The sequence below is a fragment of the Ceratotherium simum genome, chromosome 15, assembly GCF_057802395.1.
Source record: "Ceratotherium simum simum isolate JZ-2026a chromosome 15, ASM5780239v1, whole genome shotgun sequence".
In the NCBI taxonomy this organism is placed as follows: domain Eukaryota; kingdom Metazoa; phylum Chordata; class Mammalia; order Perissodactyla; family Rhinocerotidae; genus Ceratotherium; species Ceratotherium simum.
Window position 1 is genome coordinate 6,863,346 of NC_141914.1, and position 21,402 is coordinate 6,884,747.

Consider the following 21,402-nt stretch of genomic DNA (forward strand, 5'->3'; position numbering starts at 1 on the left):
GCTGGAGCTGCAACAGCACTGCAAGCACCTCAGGTCACCCCAGAGTGGACAACAGGCATTGGGTTCTCCTTGTGACGTGAAGCTCCACTAAGCTCCTTTAGCCAGGTCAGGACCAGAGTACACATGTCTAGAATTGCACCTGCCCAGGAGCTAGGGAGCCGAAGCAAACAGGGCATTACACATTGATGAATGTAAAGAGTGTCAAATAGCCTCCAAATACCAAGCAATCCCATTGCAAAAAAGAACTTTAGGGCGGTGGCAAGTAAGCATCTCCAAGTTTGCTACTGCTAGTTGATACTCAGGTTTTCCATGTGCAGAAGAAATGATGGAGATAGGACTGAGGATGGGAAATGTGCAAGTTACTAGTTCGTCATTTTGTTTTAACTTGCACATGGAATATAAAGAGCTTCCCAAACCCCTGAAGATGCCATAAGCACTGCCAACATTATAGGGATCAAAGTGTGGACACCGCCTATACAAGATATGTGGGTGCCGCTTTAAAATTCCCTGCTTAACGCACCTTAATATTAAAACACAGACCACTACAAGTATATTATCAATATAATAATGTGATTCAACTAGTCAGGGCCGTCACTAGCCTGTGGGACACCTTTGTGTCCAGCAGTCCAGCTCCAGAGCACATGGCTTAGCTAAAGGAGCACAGACCCTGTCGCTGTCCCCCTCCGCTGCATGCCGTTGTGCAGGGCACGGCTTGCGCGTCAACATGTGGTGGTCCTGAAACTAGTGTTTCAACGCCTCTGTCTGTCTGGACTGTGCTGTGTTCTCTACACACTTGTAGTTTACAAAGTCCTATGATCATCATCTTAATTTTCAAATGGCAGATTTAGAGAGTGGCTGAGGGGGATTTGAATCCATATCTGCTGATATCAAAATCAATGTATTTTCTGCTAAGCAAGCTGTCTTTTACTTCTACCTTCTTTTCATCAAAAAATATTTACTAAGGGTTTTAACCTTCATGACAGTGCTGTAGGTCCTGTTCAAAGTGTGAAGGAGAGAACTGTGCCTCTTTTGCACAGCCTCAGACCGGATCTGACATCGAAAAGCTAAGATTTGGCTACCTCTATCAAAAAGCTGTTACAGGGCCAGCCCCGTGGCTTAATGGTTAAGTGCGCGCGCTCTGCTGCTGGCAGCCCGGGTTCGGATCCCGGGCGCGCACCGAGGCACCGCTTCTCCGGCCATGCTGAGGCCGCGTCCCACATACAGCAACTAGAAGGATATGCAACTATGACATACAACTATCTACTGGGGCTTTGGGGGAAAAAATAAATAAATAAAATTATAAAAAAAAAAAAAAAGCTGTTACAAATAGGTTGAGTCTCTTATCCATCTTTGGTAAATATAAACGTGTCCAGTTTAGTCTAACAGTAGTTCTCACTGTTTTCACAACAAGGGACCTCTTCTCCCTTTTTAAAAATAATTTTCTCCTTCATAATGCCCATGTTATAAAATACATCTATTAAGCAAATTGCATTCACTATGTAAGAATATGTTTATCTGTTTTCAGATGAGACCTACTAAAGAGTACATAATTTAAAAAGCTAAAGAAGACAGCTGATGATAAATGGCAACCAAAACACAGTGAATTTATTTAGTAACAGATATTTGAGTAGTTTGTATAGCAAACTTTGTTATAAGAAAGAATTGGCGTTGAATTCTAGTTCCTCCACTTATTTTCCACGTCACTTAAACTTCCTGAGCCTTATTGTTCTCTCTCTGTACATGGAGTAGTAATTCTAATATCATCTAATTATTATAATGAATATGAAGGGGAGACTATAGGTAAATGATCTGGCATACAGCACCTTCTTTGTGCACAGTGTGCACTCAGTAAGTGTTATTTGTCTCCTGTGAGAGAATGTAAAAGCTAGAAAGCATTTCAGAATAATAAAATTAACTCACCCGTGAAAATTCCTAACTCTGTGAATCCCTAGGGGTGGGAGACATCCCTAGATTGGAAGATAACAGTATGGGTCTAGAGTCTCCAAAGCCTTCTGGGAATTAATGGGACCCATTATGAGAAGGGAGTGTCAGGGCATAGAACAGGTGTGTGTTGTGGTAAGATGTACCATTCAGAAACAAGCCACTCCTTTTCCTAGTAATCTTCCAAAGACTCTGGAAGAGCAGGGCTATCGTAGTCTATTTGAAGTGTCCTGAGGAGCCAGAGAAGGAAGGCATAGGTGTGGCCAAGAAAGGACAGAGTCTGAGTCAGCCGTTTGTAAGCCTTTTGTTTACAGCTGTCCGAGGGGATCAGAACCCACCAGACGCGTGGCTGTTTTTCCAAAAGTCATTAGATTTGTGCCTGAGGAGTATGTTATAATGCTGAAGGAAGGAAGCTCCTGTTGAATTAATATTTTTTTCAGTCTATTTTTGAGAGTAAACTCATGCCTTCCTTTCCCACATCCTCACCAAAGTGACTTTGTTCACCATAAAGTTGTTATACTAAAATGATGATTCAGAAGCAAGATGTATTTCCTTCCTTTTGCTAAAGACTTGATTAATCATCTAAGAGTAGATCTCTTAGGACAGCTGAAACATCATTTTCCCCCCAAACCCCAAGCTTTTAAAATGCACTAAATTATTTTAGCAAACCACTTACAGTTTTATTTTATTTTTGCTTTTTGTGCATAGACCAAAACCACCAGCCCAAAAGACTTTTTTTCAATGCACAAACTATGCTCTGAGAATAAGTTGAACACTTCTGGAAGATGTTTTAATTTTATCAGGCAAATAAAAAGGGCATCCAGAAAAAAAATTGTACACTAGACTGACTGGTGTTTAAGTATCAAAGTCAATTTACATTTATTTATTCAACCCACATTGACAACTTAAAAAGTCACTTTCCATTACTTTCCACTAAGAATTCAAAGTTTTCGTACGTCGGGTTCAGCCCTTGTTACCTACCAAAGAGCAGTCGTTGGGGGACCCAGGATGTTGTTCCACGCATAGTCTGTTTCTGTTGTCCCTTTTGTTTCATCTCTGTTTCCTGAGAAAATGATACACAATCCATTGATTTGGAGAAGTAGCATTGGTCTGGAATTCCTTTGTTGAGGGGAAATCTTTTCTGATGTTATTTGATCCTTAAGAGCATTGAGCATTCTCTGAGAATCACGTATCGAATATTGGGTATATGGGTATTTTCAAGTATAGAGTTGTCTCCAAATTGGTCAGTCTGCCTCACCATGCTGTTCTAATCTGCCAAGTACTTGGTTGGAGTTCTTCCTGTTTATAATAAAGAATTTTTCTTTTGCAAATTTTATGATTTATACCTTAGCTCTTCTACTACAAAAGCCTGGCTTTGTCACCCTTAGCAAACTGAAGCCAAAGAGTGAAAGTAATTTTGAAATATTGTGACCAAAATCTCTGCCTCATTGCTGACCATTATTTCTGATAATCCTTAGGCCTTTAATGACCTTGACGGCACGGATGTGGACTGCCCGCCTGTGCTGCAGTGAGTGAGGTCAGCCTCAGTCTTCCCAGCAGGAAGAGTGAAGGCTGGTGATAGTCACATGATAAGTCAGTCTTTTCTAGGTTTTGCAATGGAACAAATATGGTTGCTGTTGCTTCTAACAATGAGAGTGCTTCCGGGATCTGCTCAGTTCAATGGCTACAACTGTGATGCCAACCTCCACAGTAGATTTCCTGGTAAGTCTGAACCTAATCTTTCCTCTAATTGTATCTGGAAAGAGTGATTATGTTTGAATAGTAAATCATTTAAATACATATGGAAAATGGGGGGGGGATATCCCTCTATATTAAGTGGATATTAACAAATGGCAAATGACAAAAGACATTTTTCTGGAGTTGTAATTTATATCCACATTAACATACAAAGTGTTCATCATAGTTAATATTATTATAATGGCTGCTCATAGATGCGAAAAATATTGGCTAGTGGGTAATAAAATTGGGAGAGGCTAATTTCATTCAAAATTCACCTAATTGATGCCATTTTTTTTTCCTCATACGTTAATTCAGACTTTCAAAACTGCCCTTAGGTGCCAATAGATTTGTTTAGGAATAACACCTAAGAAAATGAAATAGTGAAAGTGAAATATCATGCAATACTCAAAAAATACTATCTCAATGAAATGTTGGTCACCACTAAAGTACACAGACCGGCTTCAGAATGCATTTCACAGCAACCCATCAATACGGTGATGGAAATCAGCTTTTGACCATACTGATGGACAGTCCCACAGGTTCCCCAAATCTGCACTCCATGAGAAGTAATTCAACATTTCATTTAAATATTTGGAATTTTATATCAGATAAAGTTATAGAACCACAGTTCACCATTTACAAAACAAAGGTTAGACAATCTGAATCTTCTTTTTCAAGTCTGCCACGCACGCTGAAATACCTTCCACCATGTCTTACATTCTCCAAACCTGCCAGTACTCCTATGTTCAGAACATTCCAGGGCAACAGTCCACCTGTGTAGAGCAATCAGCAGGTAGTTACAGAGTTGATGTGAGATGTCTAAATTATCTGAAGAGAGGTAATCTGGCTTGTTCCAGAATTAAGACCAGAATGTATGGGAATGTCCTCCTGAGCCCAGACCTAGTGCAAGTGCATGGCGGGTTAAGTACAACATGGAAGTCAGGATGGGAAATGTCTGCAGGGAAGTCTAGGAAGGTATGCGAGGGCAGGATTGTTCATGGTTTTGAATACCACAAATGATGGTTTGTGGGTTTTTGTTAACATTTGTTATTATGGAAAACTTCAAACTTACATAAAGGTAGAGATTAGGAAAAAGAGCACTCACATTTGCTCATCTAGCTTTGTCAGTTACCAACATTTACAAATTTTGTTTTATCCCTCTCTCCTTCTTACCACCCCCACTTCTGGAATATTTTAAAATGAATTCATTATTCATGTTTCTGTGTGTATATCTAATGGAAAAGAACTTAAATAAATCATTGCACTTCACGTATACATCTAATAAACAACAGTAATTCCTTAATATCATCTAACACTCAGCCAAGTTGCTCTAACACATCCACATGGTGTGTTTGTTGACTTGACATGTGTCTTAAGTCTGTTTTAATTTATAACAGCTCCTCTCTGTTTCTTGCTTTTCTAAAGTGCTATTTATCTCTTTAAGTAATTTGGTCATTTGTTTTGTAGAATTCTGACACTCTGGATCTGGTTGGCTGCAACTCTGACGTGTCATTTAACATGCTCCTCTTTCCTGTATATCCTGTAAACTAATTAGAGCTACAGGTTCAAGTAAACTCAAGTTCAGTTGTTTTGGCAGGAATACTTTGTGTGTTATTTGTGTAATGAAAATTTTTTGTCTTTATTTTGTAGACAATGAGGGGCCACTGAGTCTTTTTAAACATATCTTTTTAAGGTTCGATGTGGTTACAATTTGTTTTAGAAGGCAGATACTGGGAAAAGTATGAAAGATGGAAACATGTTAGAAGAGACTGGAGGCTGAGAAAAATATCCTGGAGGCAGTGGCAGTGGGAGCAGTGGGGGAGACAGCTAGCAGGAGACACTCTGTGGTGAACTAGGCAGAACTAGAGGACTGATTCCATTCGGGAGATGAGAGAGAGAGAAGACTGGAGGATGCTTTGAGCTTGGATAACTGGATGTTGATTCTGTTAGGTGACACTAAAGATATGAGACACTTGCATGTTTTAGAAAGGAAGTTTGAATTTGGAAATAATGAGTTTGAGGAGCTTTTAGAAATTCTAGTGGCAGCCTCTATCCAGTAGTAGGAAATCTGGACCTGGGTCTCAGGAGAGAGGTTGAAACTGAAGACAGCAATGTGAGAGTTGACTCCCTGGGCAGGGAGTGAGCAGTAAATGGGGGGAGAAAAATGAAAGGTATGAAAATGGACTATTATTTCGGAAACTTTGGTGATGAAGGAAAGAGAGGAGTAACCTGAGCCAGTAATTTAATGAGAAAAGAGGATTTTTAGATTAGAGGACTAGAGAGACCTCAGCATACATGAGTAAAGGGAAAGTATTCAGAGACTGGAAATACTAATACAGAAATAATTGATGTAGTGGGGAAAGAAAATATGGAAGAGATCAAAGGCACAGGTGGGGGAGGTGACCCTGGACAAGTGGAAGCTGTTTCTTTGATTTAGGAGAGGAGGAGAGGTAGAAGATGCAGGCAGAGCAGCTGAGAGATGCTAATTGTGTTCATCTTCTCAGTGAAGTGGGAGGCAGTGGCCCTCAGGGGACTGAGGGGCCAGAGCCCGGGAAGGACAGTCAAGCCTTACCCTGCTATGTGTGGAAAAGAGGCCAAAATGTCAAGATAGATCTGTAGAGAAGATGCAGCTGATGTTGTAGCCGTACACTTGTAAAGGTAGAGAAAACACGTAAATGAGGCAGGAGGTGACGAGGACAGCAAAAGGAAATACTTCTCATACAGTAAATTAAAGAATTTCTGTTAAGACATCCATTTACAATGGCGCCCACTGAGCACCTGCATCAGAATCACTGGGGATGGTTAAAAGTGTGGACTCCGCTGCTTCACCCCAAATATGTATGTCAGAATCTCTGAATGTGGGGCTGGGGATCTGTATTTTAAACCCTGCAGACGAGGCTAATATACATTTATGGTTAAAACAAGTAACGTAGGTATTCTATTGTTGTCTTGAGTCCATTATTCCAATTAAAAGCACAGTCATGTTGGGGAAATATAATTAAAAACAAAATCTTCTCCCAATCCAGAAGTCTTTTCCACACAGATAGTAGAGATGAAAACGCTTTTATCATTGAATGATCGTTAAAACACACTATGATGCTCATCACAGGCAATCCACTAAGAGATTGCAGAGACAGAAAGAAATCGCACTGTTTTATACAGCTGAGCAGATGCAACCAATTACATCTATGTTTTCAAAATAAACAATAACTAGTCCTCAATTAAGGGGACTTGACAGCACTGTTTGTCACATATAGTTCAGTGTAAATTTACCTCGTAGTTGGGGTGACCGTCTGTGTTAGCGTATTGGCCTATCCAGAGGAAAAATAAACTCACATTTCTATGGAAGGACGTACTTTTGTAATTTGGAGCCAGGCTCCCACCAAAGTTAGGCTCCTACCTTCCCGTAGAAGCTGTGAGATGGGAGGCTCTCTACCTTGGTATTTACATTTCAAAGAGATGGCTCCCAGGTCCTTGAGAAAGACATTCCTGGGTCACAAAGCTGACAAAAGTCCTATCTAATTTTCAAAAGGACTTAATACACTTCAGAAAGGAGAGGAGACAGTACTTACAGTTACAAGTTTTCTGATGTAAATGCTCTAAGAAAAGGGAGGAAGGAGAAGTCTTTTCCCTTATTTTCAACATAGAAAATTAAGTTTCTTATGTTTAATTTGCGTTAGTCCTCACACGTCAGCACTTCCCGTACTGCCCAGCTTAGACAACAAGTATCCAAACTTTCCAAATATACACACACACACACACATCTTTGTGATTTTAAGTTTATGTTAAAACAATAAACAAAAAACTTAAATCCAGATAGATCAGAAGGCCCAGGAGAGGCTCTAACTTTATGTGGGTATTATTTTCAAGTAAGCACGTTTTTGCAGGTTGTTTGCAAAAGAAGACCAGAGTGAGCAAACAAAGCCTAAATGTCGATTGCTCACTCCCCTCTCGCCTTGCGGCTTCTCCTCCACGTCAGGATCACCCCTGATGCCATCAGGAGCTCACAAGCTGCTCAGAGACAAGCAACGGGACAGAATGCGAACGAGCCTGGCAGGGAGCGGGCCTATCTAAATGCAAAGTAATGTTAATAATGATGAGAGTAATCATCTCACTCTATCTGACCTTTGCTGTTTCATGACACTAGAACTATTTTCTTTAGTTTCCATGGCATTTATCCTTGGGCCAAGTGAACTGCTATGGTCTAATTCATTTTAAATTTAAGGGGATACTGTTTAATTTTAAAGATAGTTAACTCTTGGCTATCCAAGCTACTAGCAAGGAACAGACTCATTGCCCCACTGAAATTATAGTTGTGCTCTTCCCAGAATAAAACTCAACCCACAGCTGATTTTTAGAGAACCGAGGAATTATTTGGACAGAGTACAATATCCAGATAAATGCATTTGGCCTCTGTGACTGATGGATACCTTCTGGAACTAGCCTCCCTTTTTGGAAGATAGTAATATATAAGGGTTAGCCTAAACTTTCAGGCCTCTGAAGAAGTCTTTAATGATAAAGGCACAGCCAAGGCCAGATTAGGCTCATGGCAGCAGAATAGTTGTAGCTTGACACTGTCTTATGGTGAACTAAACAGTCATGGGAAACTGAATGTGTCAGTGTTACATAACTTGTCATTTTGTATTCTATTTAAATAACACTAATAAGAAAGAAAACAATAGGTCCCATGTATTGAATGCTAGGCACATTATGTAATTCTCTCTTTTATTCCTTACAACAAACCTACAAATCTTTTTCAATCCTCATTTTACAATGGTGAAATTGAGGATTGTAATTCAATGTTGCAAAGCTAGCAACTGACAGAGTTATAAAACTAGGAATCTTTCCATCAAACCATAATGTCTTAAAGTGAACTTTGAATACTATGTTTAAAAAATGATGTATATAAAAAAACAAATAATCCAATTAAAAATGGGCAAAACTGAGCATATTTCCAAAGAAGATATTAAAATGGCCAACAGGTACATGAATAGGTGCTTAATATCACTAATCATCAAGGAAACGCAAATCAAAACCACGAGATATCCCCTCACACCTGTTAGGATGGCTATTATCAAAAAGGTAAGAGATAACAAATGCTAATGAGGATGTGGAGAAACAGGAACACTTGTGCACTGTTGGTGGGATTTAAATTGGTGTAGCCATTATAGAAAATAGTATAGAGGGTCCTCAAAAAAATAAAAATAGAATTACTCTATGATCCATCAATTCCACTTCTGGTATTTATCTGAAGGAAACAAAACCACTATATTGAAGAGCTATCTGCACCCTCGTGTTCACTGTAGCATTGTTTACAATAGCCAAGACATGAAAACACCTAAGTGCCCATCAACAGATGAATGGATAAAGAAAATGTTATATATATATATATATATATATACAATGGGATATTATAAAAAGAAGGAAATCCTGCCATCTGCAACAACATGGATGGACTTTGAGGACATTATGCTAAGTGAAATGTCAAACAGAAAAAGACAAATACCGTATGATTTCACTTATATGTGGAATCTAAAAAGAACAAATAAAAAAACTCATAGAGAAAAATATCAGATTTGTGGTTACCAGAGGCAGGGAGTGGGGATGGGGGAATTAGATGAAGGGAGTCAAAAGGTACAAACTTCCAGTTATAAGACAAATAAGTCATAGGGATGTAACGTACAGCATGGTGACTATAGTTAACAATACTGTATTGTATATTTGAAAGTTACTAAGAGAGTAAATCCTAAAAGTTCTCATCACAAGGAAAAAAACATTTTTTTCTTTTTTCTTTGTATCTGTATGAGATGATGGATATTATCTAAACTTATTGTGGTAATCATTTTGTAATATATGTATGTCAAGTCATTATGCTGTACACCTTAAACTTATACAGTGCTGTATGTCAACTATATCTCAATAAAACTGAAAGAAAAAAATGATGTATAGGTGGAGAATCACAATGTAAATTACCACATTAAAGAACCCAAAAAACCTTATGTAGAGAAATTTGTTTAGACTTTCCAAGAGCTGCTTGACTAGGGAAATCTTTTTTCCGGTAATATTTGTTAATATTTCAACGAACACCAGTGTAGCACAGAAAATAAAATAGAAAATCACTGATTTAATTGATAGAACTCATGGGTCGATCAGGCAAAATGAACCGTCTAACCTGTGTTAGGTTTTGCTTAACTGTTGCATTGTTCTGTGCCAAAGACAAAGTAAGAGTGGATAGTGGAATGATTACCCCAGGGAGTGTGTTCTGGCCCTCTGTGTAGATAAGAAGGGCCAATTCTCCTGCCTTCCTGTGTAGAAGTGTGTTTTGGTTTCCAAGTTGTCAGGAGGATGCCTGCTTTCTGCTTTGCACCTGTGGCTGCAATTACTAGACAAGCTGAGGCAGAAGACCTGATCCAGTCAGCGACTGCTGATCCCATCCTGACTAATCTACGGTGATAAGGTGCAGTGCAGAGAAGAGCAATTAGCAAGTTCAGTGACTGAATAATTCAGTCCATGCCCTTCTTTATTTTAATAACAAAGTTCTTTATTGCATGAATTTTTCACTTCCTCTGCTTATATAAGTAGAACCCATGTGCATTTTTCTGCCTGAAAAAGATGACCAAACTCTCCTGGTTCTGAGGAATATGGAGAAGCAAGTGTGAACGTAAGTCTGCAAAGTTCGCCTCAGACTGCATATGAATTTCTTACAGCACTGAAGCAACAGCTTGCATTTGCTAATGAGAAACGGATGTGAAAAACTGAGGTGGCAAGAAACCTGTTCAATACAGAGAGGAGACTTGAATTCCTAATCCACTTTAAATTCTTCATCAGCTGCTGGTATTTTTGTGTAGATGAAACATCGATATCCCTTTAGGACTTCTTGCTCTTTTAGCACCAAAAACTCAATATTGTATAAAAACTTGTTAGGAGGAAAAGTAACTTTAAAAAATGAGTTAAAGCAACATATATAGCATCTGTTCTCTAAGCAATTTTAAGGTTATGCAGTGCCAAATATTACTACCCTCATTTTACAGAGACAGAATTGGAAATAATATATAAATTACTCTTATAATCTGCTAAGATGTTGTAATCAGTTTTGGAATATCTGTTGGAGTCCAGGAGGTAAATTATTTGCAGGTGAGATTTTGATGGCACTATGCAGCAGTGCCCTTTTCAGCGTACAGAAGAGGATCCTCCTGGTATATTGAAATAAGTTTTGGTTTATACTACAAGTTTTAAACCAATGCCACTTTTAAGTGTGTATAAACCAGTCGCTGGGTACAAGTTCAATCATATTCACAGGAATCCTGCAAGGGAACTGCACAGAGCCTCCATTTGCTCACAACAGCCTCACCCACCCCCACCCATGTCTCCCCCAGTGGTTCAGAGAGTGCCCAGGGCGTAGTTGCCATCTGAGGTGTACTATACTGCTCCAGTCACTAAACCGCTATGGCTCGTGGAATGAGGTGGAGGTGGGGCTAGGAGAAGACTGATCCTATTGCCAAGTTTGTTTCACACGTTGCCACCTGAGCACTAAAGTAGCTTATTGGGGCTCAGTCTCATAAAGCTTTTCATGAGTGCTCTTTCCTTGAGATTCAAAACATGTTAGTTCCTCAGACAAGGTAGGGAGTCAGACACATGCCCACCCCCTTCATGGTTCTCTCTCTCCTGTCACTTTTTCGTCCAAACTTCTCCCTCTTGTAAGCAGGTAAATCATACAAATAGATACTTGATGGGAGTGCTTAATCCTACCGGGCAGAATCCACCTCAGGGTTACCTTCTGCCCAGGCAAAATGTATAGTTGTGACCAAGCAACTCAGTTGGTTAAGAGATTGCAACACTGGCATCACCTGTGAGCTTGTGAGAAATGCACAAATCAGGCCCCATTCCAGTCTACTGATCAGAATCTGCATTTTAATAAGATTCTCTGGGAATATTTGTGCACTGGCAAGTGTAAGAAGTGCTGGTGAGAGCAGGTACTCACGACATCTTGCTGGCTTTGTGTTGTTACTTAACCACAGTGTTTATGCCAACCCCAGCTGACTGTCATGCACTTGCTTGACATTAAATAGGTGTAAGCAAATCTATCACTATTAAGGGGAAATGATTTTTTTTAAATTTCTTATTAATAATGAGGCAAGATAATTAGTATTTAAGACTGATGCACTTAAAAAGATCAAATACCTAAAAAAATTACAAAAATTCCTTAATTTCATATTATTTAATGGGCTGAATTTTCTCAATTGGAAGTCAGAAAATATCTGACATTAAGGATTTTGATGTTTAACATTCTGAGAACAGGAATCGTCTCAGAGTTGGCAGAGTACAGATGGGAAATATGAGTTCTGGATGAACAGTCAAGATGAGCCCACATCAATTGCACACATATTTTTTTTGTCTGAATCTCGGAACTTGATATTAAAAAGTTAGAAACCATGCATGCTGTTTGTGAAAGAACTGAATTAGGTATATTTTAATAAACATTTGCTAAGTATTTGTTAGGCACTTTGGAAAAACCCAGAGCTTTCAGTGAGTTCCTAATCTAGTGGGAAAGCAAATATCCACTCCCAGATACAGTGTAAACCATACAGTAGACTCACAGTTAAGGTGATGTGGGATAGAGCACAAGGGAATAATTACATTCCATTGGAGAAATGAGGGAAAGTCTTATTACAGGACAACTTAGGTATTATTTTTCTGTTCTCAGCCTATTTCTTTCCTTACCTGAATACTCTCATGGATATTTCATCTATTATTATTTATAAGTGATATATTGAGTATTTAGTGATTCCCAAATTTATATTTCTTACTCTTTTCTATCCTCCAAATATTAGACTCATATTTCCAGCTACCTGCCGTACATTTCTGCTTGAAGGTCCCATATGAACCTCAGCTTCTCAAAAATTGAGCTCATGGTCTTTTTCTTTCCTGTATTTCTTATCTCAGGGAATAATCTACTCTGTCACTAAAGATAGAAACCTGAGCATCAGTTTGACACCCCCTTCTCTTCATGGCATTATCTCATCAATTGCTTATAAAATGCAACCAGTTGGAACTATTTCGTTCCTTCCCAACAGTCCTTCCAAACACCTCTGCCCTACCAAGACATAGTTGTATACAACATTGTATATAAACCTCCATCAAATCATTATCAGGCTGCGTTGTAACGTCTCTGTCTCCTCTACTCAACCATGAGCTCCTTGAAGTAAAGGAATCTTGTCAATGTCTTTATCTTCAGAGTCTAGCACAGAGACTGACACATAATATGTATACAATAAATGCTTTTTTGGAATACTTTGTAGATAGGAAGTGGCATGTAGTTTAGATCTTGAAAATAAATATGACCAATAGCCTCTAGCTTATATAAGACAGATGGCACTAATTTTGTGTGTTCAATTCTTATGCACCACACCTCACCTTTTTTTTTAATGTTATACACTGACCTCCCAGCCCCGGAATTGCTTCCCATACAGATTTTTACTTTTTCAGATCAATGGCAAAGGAATATTTTGAGCCACTGCACTGCAGTGCTGAGTACTAGCTGACAGCCCAATTTTGGGGTGTTGCCACGTTTATTTGCATTGCAGAATATGTGTGTGAAAATTATTTGAATAATTCCATTGATCTGTGTGCTTGTTATTCCAGGTAATAATTAGAAAATGTTAAAATAAATATTTTAATGCTGGTGAAAGGAAATGTAGATCTCAAACTTAACAGTATGGAAATGAGATGAAAATCATACAGTCTGTCAAAAGCTAGGAATCTTTAGTGTCACCTGGATGCCATTGGATTTAACCCAGTTGAGTATGGAATTGTTGAAAAAAAGAATAAAGTTAGATATACTTGTTAGATATGTGAGTGAAATGCTGCAAATACATTGTCAGTACTTGTGTCTAAAGGGAAAACTGTAATTAGGTGTTCTAGGAATGGAACTTTATTGAAGATAAACTAGAGTGAAATTTTATTCACATATTTAGAATTGGACCCATCCTTTCTTTTCTCCCATTTATATGGAAAACACATTCTATGAACCCAAAATCAGGACACATTTTTATACATGGTAAGATGGATGGTTGACAATGTGACAGGATATTTAAAATTTGCATAATTTTAGAAAATCTGAGACAAATTCATTACCTGATTGACAGGTAAAAGGAGTGCAGAACAATATTTTTACCTGAATTCAGTTGAATACAGTATTTTTTTAAATTTCTATGAAAAGCTTAGCTTGGTTAAAATATCAGAGGAAAAATTGTCATTTTGGTAACATAACTGCACATAAATGCTGTTAGCAGGCCTGCCATTTTAAACATACTTAGATCTTTAAGCACAAAACACTAAATATCAAACATCTAAAGGTATTTATTCCTTGATTTTTTTGTCGTTAGCTTGTGCTCATAGGATTGCTTAATACTCAAGTATTGTCCAAAGGGATGTGGCAATTCAGGCCGGGGATAATAAAAAGGCTAAAAAAATTTAGCTGTTGTGAGCAACTGTTATTCAGTAATTCTGAAAAATATTTCTCTACTTTTGGCAGAAATTGCCCTTTGGCAACTTGACGTATCATTTTTTTCCCTCAAAACCTCACAAATGGAAAAGTTGTGCTGAATGGATGTCTTTAGGACCTACAACCAGGAAAACATGCGTTCCTCGGAATGGACAGTGAAAAGTCTTTAGAAAACTGGGTTAGGATGGATTTGAACAGGTCTCTTTTCTTACACTGCAGAAAGCCTTTCTTTTGTTATTGTATCTCCAAGTGGAATCAGCTTGTAGCAAATGCAGTTCCATTGCAGGGATTCAAGTCTTCAGTTATAAAGCAGAAAACAGAAAAGAGAGCTCTACCTCTGGACAAAGTAATAATTGCAGTTTGATAAGCTATTGCAAGCATCAATTAATTTCTCTAAACAAGGGTAAAGAAGCTAAAGTCTTTAGCTGGTATAAATTAAGGAGAATGGTACTTCTCCTTTGTAACATATTTCATAGGTATTCACTCTGATACATTTAGGATATGCCAAGTAGAGCAATGGTGCTCGTTCTCCACTCACTGGGCATAAAGAGAGTTCTTAGTAAACTCTCTAGCAGCTGAGAATTTGATTTGACATTCAGGTGGACGTTTTGTTACCTTAAAGAGACCATTTTGTATGTGAAGGTTTTCTGGGGTCTTACCTATAGCCTCATTCCCTGCCTTTTCCTCCTTTACTTTTTAAATTCTGATGAAAGTGGAACTGTCTAGCTCCCAACCAGCCTGAGCATGCTTCACACTAGTGTCATTATTCACGCTGTCCCCTCTGCGTTATAAAATTTCCACTCCTTTAGGTAGCTAACTCCTACTGATACCTCAAAACTTAGCTCAGTGCCGTCTTCTCCAGGAAGCCGTTCCTAACCAGCTGACCTGGGTGAGGCTGGCTGTCCACGCCACCCTATAGCTCTCTGCCCAGTCTTTCTGTCAGTGTGGGCCACATCTGTCTCCCCTTAGGGACTGTGATCTACTTGAGAACAGGGACCTCTACTTTGTGAATCCTTAGTGCAGTCTATGCCGCCAGTACTTCACGTGATGAATAAACGAATGAATTAAACACTCACTGGAGCACATTGATGGATTTACTAGCTTCCTGCTCTCCGGAACTTTCAGTTTAGTGAAAAAACAGATATACAAATACGTATACAATTCTAAGGAAATATGACAGCATAAAACAGAGTGGCATACTCTAGACTGAGGATCAGGGAAGTCTTTGGGAAAAGGACAATGAGATTTGAGACATGAAGGCAGAGTAGGAGTTACTTCCACAGAGACTGGGGGTGGGGGGATCCTCCCAAGCAGAGGAAAGCGCTGATTGGACGCCTGTGTGTAAACCTGTGCTCGGCTTTTTAAAATGCTAATGGTAGTTCATTGAGGAGTAATTTACATACAATAAGATGCACCAATTTTAAGGGTGCAGCTTGAAGTTTTAACACGTGTACCCTCATGTGACCACCACCCAGATCAAGATAGAGCCCGTTTTTATCACCCCCCAAATTTTCCTTATTTCCTCTATTCTAGACAGTTCCACCCCAGGAGGTAACCACTATTCTGGCTTCTATCACTCCGTGTGATACTTTTAAAGAACTGAAGTAAGTTCAGTGAAACAAATGAGGGAACAAGGTGGGTAGAGGAGAGAGACGAGAATGTAGGGGCAGGCACGTGGCAGATCACGGAGACTCTGGGGGACCTGGGTCAAGATTTTGGCTTCTGGCCTGAGTGAAATGAGCAGCTATTGAAGATTTGAGCAAAGAGGTGACATGGCTGGATTCATGTATTAACAGCTGTACTAATTAGAGGGGGTTAAGAGTAGAAATAAGGAACCAGTTAGGAAGTTAATGTAATATTCCAGGGGAGGTAATGGGTCAACGAATAGCATCCAGATGGAGAAAAATTAATAGATATAAGGTGCATTTTGAAGTTGGTTAAGCACTCACTATACATTTGTTAACATGAAATCATCATTTAAAAGTCATGGTCGCATTTAAATAGTTAATGTTGCTGAAGGCTAATACAGATATTCTCTCAATTATAAGTGTTATTTATTATTTTCTATGTTGGCAAGGTAAACTTCATAATGAATTCATTTTATTTTTCTACTTGCAAAGGAAATATTGCTTGGCGTTTTCTGTACTAACTAGCCTATTATTGCCTTTTGGCCATGAAAAAGATTTTCCATCTTTCTTTCCATCTTTGGCCATGAGGAAGATTTTATTTCATTTCTGTAATGAGTTTAAAATCATAACTAAACAAAAATTTCCATATTGACTTATTCACATCTTCAAAATATGACTCATTTTGCCAGTAAAAAACCAGTATAGAGAATGCACAGTCCAAAGAAATATGTTATTGAACACTTCTACCCTCATATCAGAGCTGAGAGATTTGGGAAGTTCGGTCTCTGCCAAAAAATCTTGAAGACACATTTATATATTAGGCGGGTGAAAATCCTGTCATTTACCAGAAAACCTTTTATTTTGCTTGCTTTTCCTTTTTTGAACAATCACGGTTCAAATGCTATTTCTCCAAATAGCATAATCAGTTTTTGTTTGTTTCCACACTTTGAAAACCTGATGCATGTTTCAGATTCTTTATCTAAGTGGTAAAGCAGAGTGTTAAAACGTGGCGAGGTTACTGTATTAATTTCCTAGGGTTGCCATAACAAAGTGCCACAGACGGGGTGATTGAAACAACACAAATGTGTTGTCTCACAGTTCTGGAGGCCAGAAGTCCAAAACCAAGGTGTCAGCAGGACCGTGCTCCCTCTGAGGCTCTGGGTAGAACCCGTCCTTGCCTCTTCCCAGCATCTGGTGGCCTCTTCCCAGCATCTGGTGGCCTCTTCCCAGCAACTGGTGGCTTGCTGGCAAGCTTTGGTGTTCCTTGGCTTGTAGAGGCATCACTTCAATTCTCAGCCTTCACGTGGCATCCTCCCTGTGTCTCTGTCTTTACATGGCATTCCCACTACAAGGACACCAGTCATACTGGATTAGAGACCCACCCTACTTCACTATGACCTCCTCTAAACTAATTACCTCTGCAATGACTCTATTTCCAAATAAGGTCACATTTTGAGATACTGGGGGTTAGTACTTCAGTGCATCTTTTTTCTGGAGTGGAAGGACACAATTCAACTTATAACAGTTACCAAAACCAATAAAAGTAAAACTTCTGCCACAGGGGAATTACCTAGCAGCCAACCTCTCCATTTTCTACATATATTTTCTTCATTACTTGTAGAAAAATAACTAAATAGACATATGAAAAGCTTGTGTGTGTGTGTGCGTGCGCACACGTGCTCACCTCTACAGACCTAGAATGGATCCCATCACTGATAACTCATGGAGTCATGGAAAACTACACAAATTGTGTCTTACAATTCCATACCTAGCTCATTCCTTTTTATTGAGGCACAGTCGTTGGCAAAATTTTCTTAGAGTAGGCTATGCATTTTTGTTTGTAATATCAGCACACTATTTTTCATCATCCTTCTCTCTAGCGTGATTTAATATAGGCAAAATAAAATGAAATTCTGATGGATGGCTTTTGTTTCTACATCTTGGATAAGGTGGGTTACAAAATACCAAAGTGCTCGACAATTTGGCTTAGGATGGATTTTAACTGCTTCTTCCTTACACCTGGGAAAGTGCATCATTTGTAGTGAGTTTCACTACTCTAGACAGGTGATCTGAATAATTCAGTTACTCTAGTTCTGAATCTCCTCAGTAACCCGATTTTTTTCCACTCAATTCTCCAATCATTCAACAATACTCGACCAACATTTAATGCACATCCACTGTACACTGGACAGAAGGAAACAAAGATGAGCTATAATCTCTACACTCAAAGATCTCTTCCTAAATAACTGAATCACAAACTTTTTTCCTGGCTACCATTCTTGATAACTTGCACATTGGATTATGGTGTTTTCAAATATAGAAATGACTTAGAATGAGGGGATGAGTAAATACATCAGGGGAAGTTAAAGTTATTTTTGTACCTTCTATTGTGCTTTTGTGACTTACCTTTGTTTTTTATATATTTTTATTGCAGCTGAAAGAGACATCAATGTCTACTGTGGGGTGCAGGCCATTACAATGAAGATTAATTTTTGCACAGTACTCTTCTCTGGTTATTCTGAAACAGATCTGGCACTGAATGGAAGACACGGGGATTCCCACTGCAGGGGCTTCATCAATAACAACACCTTTCCTGCCGTGGTCATTTTCATCATCAACCTCAGCACCTTGGAGGGCTGTGGAAACAACCTAGTGGTAAGATCAGAGTGCAATTGTGTACTAGATTTGGGATCATAACTAAAAATCTCCCCATTTCATGAAATGATCAGAAGCTCAATCTATATTTCAAGAAAAAATTCCAATAATACTGAACCAATCACTTCCCTTTGTCTGAGGCTTCCATGCCCAAACATACAATTTTTTCTTCCAACAATGGTTCTGTTTATTGTATCTGGGCAATTGAGGGGCCTGAGATCAGCTGTGCTACTCTAAGCAGCATTATTTTGTGTGAGTGACACTGATGAATATTTCTCTACAGTTTATCATAGCTATGTTCCTCATGCTTTTTATGGAAATATCTGGTCATACTAAAATTGTTTGTTCCAGCAACTTGGGCAATGAATCACTTGGCCTATTGCTTCTTAGTGACCTCATTCAGAAGAAAGATGAAATATAGAATGGGAGCCTTAGAATCTTCTAGGTCTCATGTTTAGCACTGACTGATCCACACCAGTATTTTGTAAAAGAGGGCTGTCAGTATTTCTGGTGTGAAATTCTCCACTGTGTGGGAATGTCCTTGGAATTTCAAAATGTTTATCATACCCAGTCTTAACCATAAAATCCCAGTAGCACATTCTCCAGTCACTGTGAAAATCAAAACGTTGCTTCGAATATTTCCACCCTGAAACAGAACCACTGGTCTATGCTATTTATTTGTTTATCCATGCATTGAACATCAAAAAGAGAATTGAATAAGGAATTGACTCTCCTGGGAATTAAAATTAATTGAAGTAAAAATATTGTGATTCGGGGGTGTTACACTGAAATTCACTTAGTACTATTTTTTCATTTTGCTTGTTTAAATATAATCATATTGGTAAATCCTAGCAAAGACAAAAAGGAGATACCATGGAAAAGGAAATGACCATTTAGCCCAGTGAAGAAGGAGAAATTGGCTTTTCCTCTTCATAAATTATTCTTTGGGATTAACGGGAAGGCTTGGTTATGCTAAGGGCAGGGTTTCTAAGACTTGGTGGGAGATGGGAGACAGGAGGAAGAGATTCCTCTGCATCTCCTTCTTTATCTGTTCCCAGACGGCAGTTACAATATTGTGCCCATGACCCTTTCCAAGCCTGTAGCTTGAGTGTTGTTGACTCTTTTTATTAAAACGTTTATTCATCTCTCGAGTTGTGTGCAGAGAGGTTATGAAGTGGGCCTGAGGGAGATTGAGCAGGGTGAGCATTACATGTCTGAGTCTCCTTGTGGAGGGAGGGAGCCATGTGGAGAGCAGCCGCCTTTCCCCTCCTCCCGCCATAGCCCCAAGTTTTTCCTTCACGTTGTTGTCTTCTCTGGATTTCAGTCATCTGGACCTGCTGCCAAGAAAACAACTCAGGAGAAAAGCCGGGAAAAGCATCTCTGTGTGTAGATGTGCCTTTTACTTTTTTTTAGAGCTGAGTAACTCTTGTATAAAAATTGCTATACACATGTGGGTTTTTTTTCCCAGAGAATTGGTTTAGCTAGCCAGTCAGGCAGGTGGTGAGAGGAGGGCAGTCTTGCTTATTTTTCATTTTTGCCTGAGATATCACCAGCTGTGGAGTCTGCTCCAAGGACAGTCTTTCATGGGAAGAATTATGAAAGAATTAGAATTAGACTACTAGAATTAGACTTAAGAATTAGACTTAAGAATTAGACTACTAAGTCACTGGATTAGAATCAAAATGTTTTCATTCATGATGATTCTGGCTCTGTTCATGAATTAGCTGGATAATTGCCTCATTGGCAACTGGCAACGTCATAATTCATTTCTTCAAAATTTATCTCGGAGTGCTGATCTCACTGGGCTATGCTGAAGATGCGAAGACGAACAAGACCAAGAGGGTTCCTTACCCACAAAGAGCTCTGATTGTGGCTGAGGGGACTGCCGAGTCAGGAGGCTGCTCTTGATGACTGTCACTACTACCATGATGGGGAGAAGCACTGCGTGTGGAGGAGTCAGAAGTTTTGCAGGGAAGATGAGATCTGGGGAGGAGCAGGCTATGTCGTGGTGAAGTGGGGGAAAGAGGGAGCAGAAGCAGCACGCATGAAGACCGCAGCAGCAAGGGCCTTGGGGCTGGAGCCTTATTAACCCGGAGTGGGAGCCTGGAGATATGAAGCTAAAGTGGGAAACAAGATCAGATTAACAGGGGTCTTTTAAGTCATGCCACAGAATTTACACTTTACCCATGAACATTTTCAAATGACTTGTAGCATTCTGAACATATAATCTCTCTCCTTTCTTATTTATGAACTATGAATGAGGTGTCTTTGGTAAATAGAAAGTATCATTTAGAAATGTATAATCACTTATAAATAGCATTGTGTGTAGAATCTCAAAACCATGACATGTTATAGCTGAAACAGACCCTAGAAATGACCTCATCTAATGTTTTATTTTGAGTATGAAATGCCTAGATTTGTATACATCTATTTAATCATGAACTTGATTTACCATTCTACCAGGTGTCCACAGTTCCTGGAGTCAGTGCTTACGGAAATGCAACTTCAGTACAAATAGGAAATATTTCAGGGTATATTGATACTCCAGACCCACCCACAATCATCAGCTATCTACCTGGGCTTCTTTACAAATTTAGCTGTAGTTATCCATTGGAGTACCTGGTTAATAATACCCAGCTTGCTTCGTAAGTTTGCATTTTATTCTTGCTGTCTCATATTGTCTTTATGTTTGACTCATTTCTTATCCTTGAGGGTCTTATAAAGATGGCAGGATTTGTTGAGAATAGCCAAACTCAATGTAATGGAAACCATATAAGTCTAACATCTCTATCTATCGCCTACAATTGTTATGACCCATATCAACAGTTCAGGATATGTGTGTGTATATATATATATATATATATATATATCCCCCCACCCAAGTTAAAACTGACTCAAACTAATTAGGTATGTTCTTTGGGTTCTCCTCGCTCC

General features: G+C 39.0%; 1 protein-coding gene across 2 annotated transcripts in view; it reads left to right on the forward strand.

Moving 5' to 3' along the window:
• Positions 1-297: 297 nt before the first annotated feature.
• Positions 298-21,402, forward strand: part of ZPLD1 (zona pellucida like domain containing 1) — a 41,140-nt gene continuing 20,035 nt past the window's right edge. Inside the window, exons 1-4 of one of the 2 annotated variants that reach the window (XM_087439419.1) lie at positions 298-328; positions 3,547-3,663; positions 18,248-18,468; positions 20,932-21,113. In XM_087439419.1, coding sequence (XP_087295545.1) covers positions 310-328; positions 3,547-3,663; positions 18,248-18,468; positions 20,932-21,113 — 539 coding nt within the window. In that variant the 5' untranslated portion in view covers positions 298-309. Of the gene's footprint in view, positions 329-3,546; positions 3,664-18,247; positions 18,469-20,931; positions 21,114-21,402 lie in introns of those variants that run through there. The other variant, XM_004439968.2, reaches the window with a different exon arrangement.